The 11,918-nt window shown below is 43.4% G+C and overlaps 1 protein-coding gene across 1 annotated transcript; it reads left to right on the forward strand.

The window, feature by feature from the left end:
- The first annotated feature begins 3,190 nt into the window (after positions 1–3,190).
- Positions 3,191–6,105, forward strand: get4 (guided entry of tail-anchored proteins factor 4). The gene is given in 9 exon segments (NM_001123614.1): positions 3,191–3,520; positions 4,469–4,547; positions 4,682–4,763; positions 4,868–5,017; positions 5,114–5,252; positions 5,366–5,506; positions 5,611–5,686; positions 5,805–5,877; positions 6,017–6,105. Coding segments are annotated over 9 exon segments (969 nt in total). The 5' UTR covers positions 3,191–3,380.
- The last annotated feature ends 5,813 nt before the right edge of the window (positions 6,106–11,918 follow it).

The following is an 11,918-nucleotide window of genomic DNA, read 5'->3' on the forward strand; positions in this document are numbered from 1 at the left end:
TCCCGAATGGGGCAGTGGTCTAAGGCACTGCATCGCAGTGCTAGCTGTGCCACTAGAGATTCTGGGTTTGAGTACAGGCTCTGTTGCAGCTGGCCGCAACTGGGAGACCCATGGGGCGGCGCACAATTTGCCCAGCATCGTCCGGGTTAGGGGAGGGTTTGGCCGGCAGGGATTTCCTTGTCACATCGCGTACTAGCGACTCCTGTGGCGGGCCATGCGCAGTGCACGTTGACACAGTTGCCAGTTGTACAGTGTTTCCTCCAACATATTGGTGCGGCTGGCTTCCGGTTTAAGTGGACATTGTGTCAAGAAGCAGTGCGGCTTGGTTGGGTTGTGTTTCGGGGGACGCACAGCTCTCGACCTTCGCCTATACCGAGTACGTACGGGAGTTGCAGCAATGAGACAAGACTGTAACTACCAATTGGATACCATGAAAAGGGGTATAAAAAAAAGGTTTGATGGAATGATCTGGTCAACATCATACTTTCAAAATCTTAGCTAGCAAGCTAGACAAGTAGTCATCTTCATGAATCACGTCGACAATCTACTGGCAAATCCTTTTCAATCATTGTCATATGAAGAGAAATTATAGATACAACGTATCCGTGCTCATCGGCCATTGGACAAGTTCAACAATGAGTGGTTTGGAAGGAATCAGTGGCGGTTAACTGCAAGCGTTACTAAAGCCAATCACTAGTGTGCTATTCAATGGGGTGGGATGTGGTCCAAGTCTGGGTTTAAGGGCCTCTTTTCCAAGCTTAAAAGGATAAACATTCATGCTGTCAATCCAACATGATTTCTGTCGGGTTCAGAACAACTGGAAATTCGGGAACTGGGAAATCTCAGACTTCAGTGAGTTCAAGACAACTGGGAACTCAGAAAAAAACGAGCTCAGACTGGGAAAATACATTTTGAACGGTCATCCAACTCGGAATTCCAAGTCGAGAACTCAGGCCTCTTTCTAGAGCTCTGACCTGAAGATCACTGACGTCATGATTCAACCTTGTTTCCCCCCCAGTTGTCTTGAAAGCACCATAAATCCAGAAAATTCCAGAACCTTGATGACACATTTTGATGACAAAATTTGCCCACAAGGACAGCTGCGCCACCTTCCTGTTCAAGTGAGCACAGCACAACAAGGTGAGTCCAAAAAAGTATTGTATGCTGCTGTGTAACAGTGTAGGTTCCGTCCCTCTCTTCGCCTCAACCCGGGCTTGAACCAGGGACCCTTGCACGCATCAACAACTGACACCCCACGAAGCATCGTTACCCATCGCGCCACAAAAGCCACAGCCCTTGCAATGCAAGGGGAAACCCTACTTCAAGTCTCAGAGCGAGTGACGTCACCGATTGAAACGCTATTAGCGCGCACCACCGCTAACTAACTAGCCATTTCACATCGGTTACACTCACCCCCCCTTTGACCTCCTCCTTTTCCGCAGCAACCAATGATCCGGGTCAACAGCATCAATGTAACAGTGTAGGTTCCGTCCCTCTCTTCGCCCCAACCCGGGCTCGAACCAGGGACCCTTGCACACATCAACAACTGACACCCACCGAAGCATCGTTACCCATCGCGCCACAAAAGCCGCGGCCCTTGCAACGCAAGGGGAAACCCTACTTCAAGTCTCAGAGCGAGTGACGTCACCGATTGAAACGCTATTAGCGCGCACCACCGCTAACTAACTAGCCATTTCACATCGGTTACAGCTGCATAAATTATGTAATATGCCAGGGAGATATGTATACTGTAACTAAGAAAGTAATAGTAAGTGAATGTTGTGCAGTAAGCTGTTAGCAGCCTATATGCCTCACCCTAATAATTTGGTCCCTTTCTCCCTATAGCCTGTTTTAGAGAAATGTAATCATCGAATATTGTAAGAGTTTTTATTGTCTGCTTATATGCCCCCTTTATTTATCCTACGGTTCTGACTTGGTGTACAGGGAGAATACTGTAAGAACAGCCCATGTTCTGAATTCTGTTGCTGTACATTTCAAAAGTGCTGAACAAATAATTACATTGACTATGTCCGTCCTAGCTTGCTCATTATGTCTTAATCGAAATTACAGATTGCCTCTAATCTGCTCGTTGTCCCCTTATGCCATAGTTTGTACATCCTAATTGTCAATAGAAACCACATTTGTTTAAGCAAGTCAGCCATATCAGCTATGTTTTTTTTTAAGGCAGTAAATGAGGCTGAATGAACTGTTTTGGTGCCAGACAAGGCTCCGCTGATAGCCAGGTGTAGCAAGTGGTAAGGATTCACTCCATGGTGCTGAAAAGAAAGCTCTGCTGTTGGGACAGCTTTATGTAGGCACTAGCAGTTTGTGGGCACCGTTTGAAACCGCTACAGTGCAATTCATGTATTGTTTAGTGTTGTGTTGTATCATGGATTTGCTGGCATCTAAAACATTTTTTTGTTTGTTTGCCCCACCAAGATTTACATGCTAAAATCTCCACTGATCACAATCTCTTTCAATAATGACAGGAACGGAGGAGGTATTTTATCCAGTGAGATTGCTAAGGCCAACACTGCCATGTTTAGTTTTGTCCGACCTAGACCGAGGCACAGACACTGTCTCAATAAAAAGCTGAGCTGACTGCACTGACTGTGCTAGTGGCAGACTCAACTAAGCTGGCAGGCTGGCTAACAGGCTGCTGCCTGGCCTGCACCCTATCGCATTGTGACCGTAGATAAAAAAAACAACAACATTTGATCACATAAAAAAATGAAACTGTAATAAAACGGTGAAAATGTGTTAAACCCAACATTTGTGAAATTAAAATGGCCTAACTTTAGCAGGGAATCTTGTCACTAACGCCCCAGACTGTTTTTGCTAGTACCTGACTTCGTATGTAAACAACACAAGGTCATCGCCAAAGATACAGTATTTATAAATTTCCTTTAGGGAACGCCTCCTCTGTGAAGTGCGCATGTGCACAAACCTTGCACTCCTTCTAAACAACGCTATTTTTTAAGACTTTGGCAAAGCGTCAAGTCGATAAAACTTAATCCATTGTGTTCGTAACAGATTTTAGTTTTGGGAACAGAAAATGTATTAAGATCAGATGTTTCATCGATGAGAACATTTGCAGAATGTCGACACAGTTTCACCCAGTTCCATCCTCTCCCACTACCTGCCACTGGATTTCCTCTCACTACCATATTTGGTGGTGAGAAAACGTTCTGAACGGATGCTTCAGCTTTATAGCCCCTGTGGCGTGTCTGTGTTTCCCATTCTGTCTGTGCCACAGCCAAAACTAACTACGGCAAGTAAAATGGGTCAATGCTAGGTATTTTTTTTTGTGTATCCGCTTTCTGCACTGTCAGTGTCAACGTTTGGTTGTTGGGCCGAGTTGCTGGGAACAAACAATAATAATGTCGGAGCAGGAGGCTCTGAAGTGTTCCAGTGCAAGAAACCGTGGAGGAACGCAGCGGGTTGAAGGGAAACTGCGAGCCAGTGTGGAAAAGGGAGATTACTATGAGGCTCACCAGATGTACAGAACCTTGTTTTTTAGGTAAGACATTTCAATTTTCGTTAGCCCGGTTAGATTATTAGTTCGCTTTTGGGCCTCCCCTTTCCAGATCGTTCTGCTTGTTAACCTTGCTGCTTACATTTTAGTGTATGATTGGTATATTCAAGGTACTGCCCCACCCACTCGGGTCAGTCCTTCTTTTTGTTTGGACAGTTTATTGCGTCAATCACTCCAAGTCACAAAATGGGACACAGCATGCGAGCTAGCCTAGCTAATGTCGCAATATACGCTAACTAGCTAGCCAGTCCATCTCGTTTTTCTAACTAGTTGCCCACAAGTGTAGGTTTTTGTTTAGTAAAGATACAGTTCACTGACCTGACACACTGATAATCAGACTGTCATCTCTAGCCCAGTAACAATCATCTCAGATACAAGTAGTAGCTAACGCTAGCTGGCTATATCGATAGCTAGAGTGTGTCGTTAGCCAACGTGAGCAAGCTAGTTTGTTTTAGCTAACTTACATGTCCTAACCAGCTAACGTTAGGTAGCTAGTCGTCTTTGCTACACATGCACAATCAATTTAGCTATAGGTGTTGGTATTGCCCATGGTTCCTAACCTTCCATCACTATTTTAATAACGATGGTGTCATCTGTCATTGGGTTTAATTCATTCACTTACTGTTGTACTTCAATGTTTTTGACTGTCATGACAAGTAGCCTAACTTCACATGAGAACTGTGTGTGCCTAGTAACTGACAGTTAACTGTGATTTACTGTCGTGTATTGAGAAATGTTGGCCCAGTGACTGAGTATTACTTTTCAGCCCTCATTATTTCCTAGGCAGGGGACCACCACACTAACATCCATACTGTCACTCGGCTGATGTAAAAAGGGCTTTATAAATACATTTGATTGATATTGTCACTTGCTTAGCCTGGTTTGAATTCAGTTTGTCAGTGACATGACATTTGCCATCTCTGTTTGACACAGGTATATTTCACAGGCAAAGCACACCGATGCCAGGGAGTTGATGTACAATGGCGCCCAGCTCTTCTTCAGCTACAACCAGGTATAAGAAGTCATGACGCAGGGGCATTCATTGCATTTCGGCCGTTTTTGTGGCATTGGCTATAGCAATTTTAATTATCCACAGCTAAACAGTTGTGAGTTCTGTGGCAAATTACAGGTTTTTGTCATCCACAGCTTAACAGTGCTGCAGACCTGTCAATGTTGGTGCTAGAGTCTTTGGAGAAATCCGAGGCAAAGGTGGAGGACGAAGACTTAGGTGAGCTAACGTGTGTGTGTGTGTGTGTATATAATGAATTGAAGTTATACAGTATAAACACAGTTAGTGTCAGTGTGTTAAGCTCCTCTGGGTTGTAATTTCAGAGCACCTGGCTAAGCTGTTCAGTTTGATGGACCCTAACTCCCCAGAGAGAGTAGCATTTGTGTCCCGCGCACTCAAATGGTCCACAGGTGGCTCGGGGAAGCTGGGCGCCCCCAAACTGCATCAGCTCCTAGCAGTCACCTTGTGGAAAGGTATTCAGTAGAAAACTCTGAACATTAAACTGCAAGGATATCATTTTCATGTTTCCCTGAACAGAGGTTGAATATGATACCATTCTATCTGTTTAGAGCAAAACTACAGTGAGTCTCGCTACCACTTCTTGCACTCCTCTGATGGAGAGGGCTGTGCCCAGATGCTGGTGGAGTACTCGGCGCAGCGGGGCTTTCGCAGTGAGGTGGACATGTTTGTGGCACAGGCCGTCCTGCAGTAAGTCTCTGTCTCCCTGCACCCTGATCCGTTTTCAATCTGTCAAAAAAAGCTGCTTGTTCCGCTGTTTAATTGCTTGTTCACCTCTGCCCCTCTTCCCTCTTCCTGCTCAGGTTCCTCTGTTTAAAGAACAAAAACAGTGCGTCTGTAGTTTTCAGCACATATACGCAGAAACACCCCTCAATAGAGAAGGATCCTCCCTTTGTGCAGCCCTTGCTCAACTTTATCTGGTTTCTCTTGCTGGCAGTGGATGGGTAAGGCCTTGTTTATTCAACCACCAAAACCTTCAGGTAATAAAACACATTTTTTTTCCAGGTTCTCATAAATTTGCCTCAACTTTTTGTGTTCTCTTCTGCAGAGGCAAATTAACAGTGTTCACGGTGCTATGTGAGCAGTATCAGCCTTCCCTGAAGAGGGACCCTATGTATAATGAGGTGAGCTTGACCCTTTAATGAGTGTTCCTCATGTAGCATTGTAACTCGGCATGGTGTCTAATGACTTTTTTTGCTTCTCCTCTACCCCTCCTGTTACATTGACTGCCTGCTGCATCAGTATCTCGACAGGATAGGACAGCTTTTCTTCGGGGTGCCACCCAAACAGTCTTCATCATATGGTGGATTGCTAGGTAAGTGCTTGTGACTGTCATCTCTTAAATACCAGGCATGAACTAAGCACCATTTTCACAAGCCGTTCTGATCACCATTGAAAGCTGTTGGTGAAACGGTATGTTTGTGTTTCATTCAAGTGTGTTCTGTATCTGTCAGGGAACCTGTTGAACAGCCTGATGGGCTCAGGTGAGGATGAGGAGGGAGAGGAAGCACAGGAGCACGGCAGCCCCATCGAGCTGGACTGAGAGCACAGGGTAGTGCAAGGCTGACCCCACCCCCCACATCCAACAAGAACCCGAACAAAGAGCAGGCCAAACTATCCCCCTCAGCACTGCCTGGACTGCGCCAAAATGCTAACTCCTTCCGTTTGAGTTGTTATAATTTCTTTTTTTGTTGTTTTTGTTTCTTAGTTTTGGACAATTTTCTGTGTAGGTTTGCTTCTTTAAAAAGGATAAGAGAGCAACTGCAATCCTTCCTTCCCTGGACTTATTTTCTCTCATCCACAGGGACAGAAAAGATTCAACAATGGCTGTGTATTCATTTCAGTCATAATTCAACTCGTAAAATAACACGTCAGCCTGGGATACAACAACAAAGAAAACCTTTTCATTCTAGGGCGTGCTGCTTTTTCTCCTCATATACCATGCATCTACCACAGGTGCAGGTAGTAATTTGTATTAAAGAATTACTATAAACAACTTGTAATGTGGTAGCTGCATAGTGTAGAGAGACATACCTGTCAGGCATCGTACACCTGGCTGCAAGCTAAAGCCGGACTTGACCACTACTCATAATCCATATGGAAGATTACGTGTGTTTAAGTCGACATGAGTGGACGGGTAGATGGCACAGGAGGTTGGTGGCACCTTAATTGGGGAGGACAAGCTCATGGTAATGGCTCGAGTGAAATGGTATCAAACACATGTTTCTGTGTTTGCCATTCCATTAGCGCTGTTCCAGCCATCATTAGGAGTCATCCTCCCCTCAGCAACCTCCACTGGTAGATGGGTATGCTCAGGTCATATATCTGGGTGGGTGGGTGTGTGTTAAATGTGTTTGGCATGCTCATGTGAATGCGAATCAGTTACGTTGAAGTCTCCTAATACATCGCCCCCCTCCCGATACATTGTCAGATTGAGTTGGTGACTGCGCCATTTTGTCGGTCCAGATGTTTGACTGAGACCAGAAAAAGCTAAGAAGATTTAAAAATATTAAGATAAAAACAAACAAAAAAATCACAGGCTACTGTGGAATTATATTGTCTATATCCAGAAGCTTAATTATTAATCTCACAGGGTTTGGTTTAAATATACCCCAGTACCCAACATGAAGACTCCTTTTACATGTATAGAGAGAGTATACAGTGGTTGTTTAAGCCAGTTCTTTGACATTTTCCACTGCTAACTTACTGTATTTTGGGGGGGAATTTCTTGAATTCATGTTTAATAAGAGTGGTGAAAGGTCTTAGGGGTTCTTATCTATTTTGGAATTATAACTGTTATAAGAATTCTCACGTGACTCTTCCAAGGTAACAGACACATCCTTCAGATATTGTTATTATAAAGTTACATCTTTGATAATAGCCATGATGTCCATAAGTGTTAATACTTTAACATATGCCATTTAGCAGATGTTTTTATCCAAAGCTACTTAGTCATGTGTGTACGACCCATTTTACATATGGGTGGTCCCAGCAGTAGAACCCACTACCCAGGCTTTTCTAGCGTGTTGCTCTACCAACTGAGCCACAAAGGATCACTACAAACATCTCTTACAACAGCTTAAAAAAATAAGTTAATGCCATTGGTTACATCATTATTCAATGCACTAACTCAACAAGATAAGTAGCCTGGATAGCATTAAAGGCCTGACTATATTATTCCTCCTGGTTTATGAGTCGTATGTAAGGTAATGCGCAGAATATTCGGGAGTGCTACCGGAGTTGAGGGGTGTGTGTGATCAAAGGCTTTTTAGACAGACCGGGGCTCTGGCGAGCAAGCCAGCATGTTGAACGTAACATTTGGTTTTTGATAATTTCATTTGAATGCAAATGGGGGTTGTTTGCCTTTTAAATGATTCACTAATTGAGTAAATAAACACAAATGGTGATAGCTTCTCTGTCCTCAGTCTTTTTAAAGAGTGCGGGGCTTGAATGAGTCGGTTGCTTTCAGAGGAGCCAAAACAAATACCCAATATCATTTTTTAAATTTTTTTTTAAAATCATGTATGTTCAGACATTACAATAATACAGTGCAGAATGGAGAAATGTCATTTCAGTAGAAATACATAAGTATACAATCATTTGAAATGGAGTAAAGTTTAACGGCACTGTATGAATTGGTTATCTATAATGTTTGTTTATGGTGTAGTAAGGAGCTCTTCCTATCTAGGATCAGTCTAGACTGGAAGAGGGAGTGTCATATTAATCTGGCAATTAATTGATCAATTGATGTAACTTATTGGCTGGAGGCACAAACCTAGTTTACTAGGTCCAAATGAAATACTGAAAATGTTAAATCTGCAAGTGTACAGTCCTCCAGGAGCCTAGTTGACACTAAACAGATGCAGTTTTAAGGTGAGACAATCCCTACAGGGGATGTACAGTGTCTTCAGAGAGTATTCATACCCCTTGTCTTATTCAGCCTGAATTCAAAATTGATTACCGGTAAGTATTTTTTTTGTATCACCCATCTACACACAATACCCCAGAATGACAAAGTGAAAACACTTCACCATGATCAGAGATATTCAATGTCTGCTTTTTTATTTTTACTTATCTACCAATAGGTGCCCTTTGCGAGGCATTGGCATTGGAAAACCTCGCTGGTCTTTGTGGTTGAGTCTGTGTTTGAAATTCACTGCTCGACTGAGGGACCTTACAGATGATTGTATGTGTGGGGTACGGAGATGAGTCATTCAAAAAATGACGTTAGACACTTATTACACACAGAGGGAGTCAATACAACTTATGCGAGTTGTTAAGCAAATCTTTACTCCTGAACTGATTTAGTTTTTACAAAACAAAGGGGTTGAATGCTTATTGACTCAACACTTTTCAGCTTTATATTTGTTATACATTTGTAAACATTTTGAATAACAATTCCACTTTGACATTATGGGGTACTGTGTGTCGGCCAGTGACCAAAAAAATCTAATTGTAATCATTTTTAAATTCAGGCTGTATCACAAAATGTTAAAGTCAAGGGGTGTGAATACATTCTGAAGGCACTGTAGATGTATGGGACAGGGGATGTAGTTGATGTCCTCAGGTCCTAGACTGCAGGGTGAGGTGTTGAACCATGTCTGAGATGTGAGACATGCCTGGCTGCTGGGCCTGGCGCTTGATGAGTTCTAATGTCCTCACCTGTCAAGAAAAAGAGGGCGACTAAGAAATAAACCATATTCTGTGTTGTGTATATAGAGATATTCACTATCTCTCCCTGTTTTGTTTTTGCACCTAAAACTGCCTGTGCTTTACTCACGGAGGTGCGGGTGTCGCAGTAGCCGTGCTTGTGGCTCAGATTCCACAGGTTGACAGACAGCTGGTTGAGTTTGTTGTTACGTAGTTCCCTATGAGCCGAACAGAGAGAAGGCTAGACTACCCTGTCTACGAACACTATAGCACAAAGAGGAAGAACAGGAAGGGATAAGAGAGGACAGTTAAGTAAAACATGTTCGATGGAAAAATACAAAGAACATCATGTATAAGCAGCGACTTTGACTCCAATGATTCTTTAATTTCACGTTCTTCTATATTTCTAAAGTCTTCTCTGAGAAATCAATATCAAATGGTCCTCTATAGCTCAGTTGGTAGAGCATGGGCTTGCAACATCAGGATAGTGGGTTGGATTCCCAGGACCACCCGTACTTAAAATGTATGCAAGCATGAGGCGGCAGGTAGCCTAGTGGTTAGAGCGTTTGGCCAGTAACTGAAAGGTTGCTGAATCGAATCCCGAAGCTGACAAGGTAAAAATATGTTGTTCTGCCCCTGAGCAAGGCAGTTAACCCACTGTTCCCCGGCGCCGAAGACGTGGATGTCGATTATGGCAGCCCCCCTCTCTGATTCAGAGGGGTTGGGTTAAATGCGCCAGACACGTTTCAGTTGAATGCATTCAGTTGTAGAACTGACTAGGTATCCCCCCTTCCCGTGACTGTAAGTTGCTTTGGATAAAAGGGTGTGCAAAATGTTGTTGGCCTAAATGGCATAAAGTACCAGTCAAAAGTTTGGACACACCTACTCATTCAAAGGTTTTTCCTTTATTTATTTTTTACTATTTTCTACATTGTAGAATAATAGTGAAGACATCAAAACGATGAAATAACACATGGAGTCATGTAGTAACCAAAAAAAGAGTTAAACAAATCAAAATATACTTTATATTGATGACAGCTTTGCACACTCTTGGCATTCTCTCAACCAGCTTCATGAGGTAGTCACCTGGAATGCATTTCAATTAACAGGTGTGCCTTGTTAAAAGTTAATTTGTGGAATTTCTTTCCTTCTTAATGCATTTGAGCCAATCAGTTGTTGTGACAAGGTAAGGGTGGTATACAACAACAAGGTAGGGGTGGTATACAGAAGAAACGACAGTCCATCATTACTTTAAGACATGGAGGTCAGTCAATCCGGAACATTTCAAGAACTTTGAAAGTTTATTCAAGTGCAGTCGCAAAACCAAGATTCACATCTGGAGGAAACCTGGCACCATCCCTACGGTGAAGCATGGTGGTGGCAGCATCATGCTGTGGGGATGTTTTTCAGCAGCAGGGACTGGGGGATTAGTCAGGATCGAGGCAAAGTTGAAAGGAGCAAAGTACAGAGAGATCCTTGATGAAAACATGCTCCTGAGTGCTCAGGACCTCACTCGCAAATGCTTCACAATGTATTTCTTTGTAGGCTATATCCTTAAAATAATACGCCATAACATCTGATTTGCACTTAGTGGGACTATCATTTGTTTTTCAACAGGACAATGACCCAACACACCTCCAGGCTGTCTACAATGTAAAAAATAAAGAAAAACCCTTGAATGTGCACGTTCGTCCAAACTTTGACTGGTACTGTAGATAGTGCTGTGGTGTGACAAACCCTGACAAAAGCAGCAGTCTTATGGGAGTGGCTCCCCCTCATGACACGGCTTGTCTCCATGGCCAGCTGGTTCACAGCCTGAAAAGAAGACAATAAGTTGAGTGCATATACAGTATGTGCTCTATGTGTAACCTTCGGAAAATTATTACAACGTTTAACTAGATCGATACCAACTGTCAAAAGAAGTCAGTTTGTATTGCAATTACAGAACTACACACAAATTAATAAAGGTCAACCATGTCTAGTTGTCGCATGCATGTATGTGCACACATACACACAGATAAAACGATGTAGATAAGGGCTTATGCGGGTATGGTTGGCCCCTTGGCTGTTCTCACGTGGTGGTGGTGGGGGGGGGTCACTGTTTGTTAGCCTAGGAAATGCAGGAGGAGAAGTAGTGCATGAGGACCCAGAGGAGGGGTAGTCAGTCAGACACTCACCATGCATATGAAGCCATTGAGCAGTAAGGCTAGAGATCTCTTCTCATCCTCCAGAGTCAGCGCACTAAAGGACACAGAGAGAGTAGGGTCACTTTATAACACACCCACCCACCCACAGTTGACTACTTACTTTACAAAGTCGTGCATGGTCTTGCAGATGTGCAGTAGAGCATTGAGGATAACAGGGTCTCTGGTGTGCTCCTGTTGGTGTCTGAAGGGACAGACACATACAGACATTCGGGATAGACACGTGGATAAATGCACAGAAGCAAACTGGGTTCACATAGAAAAGAGTTGAAGAGGTATTTAGCTTGGGTGTCATTAACCACTTAGCATGACATCCATGAAGGCGTTGCCTAAATCAGACGTACTTGATGAAGACGTCCATGATGGAGAGACACCACCCTGGCGCTGTCCTTCTGGAACATGTCCACGAAGGGAAGGAAACGCTCCTAAGGGAGAATCACGGAGAAACTAGTTAGATCGATCCACTGACAAACACAAGTGATTGTGTGAGACTGGAGAATAT

This window comes from Salmo salar, chromosome ssa19, assembly GCF_905237065.1.
Source record: "Salmo salar chromosome ssa19, Ssal_v3.1, whole genome shotgun sequence".
Taxonomy (NCBI): domain Eukaryota; kingdom Metazoa; phylum Chordata; class Actinopteri; order Salmoniformes; family Salmonidae; genus Salmo; species Salmo salar.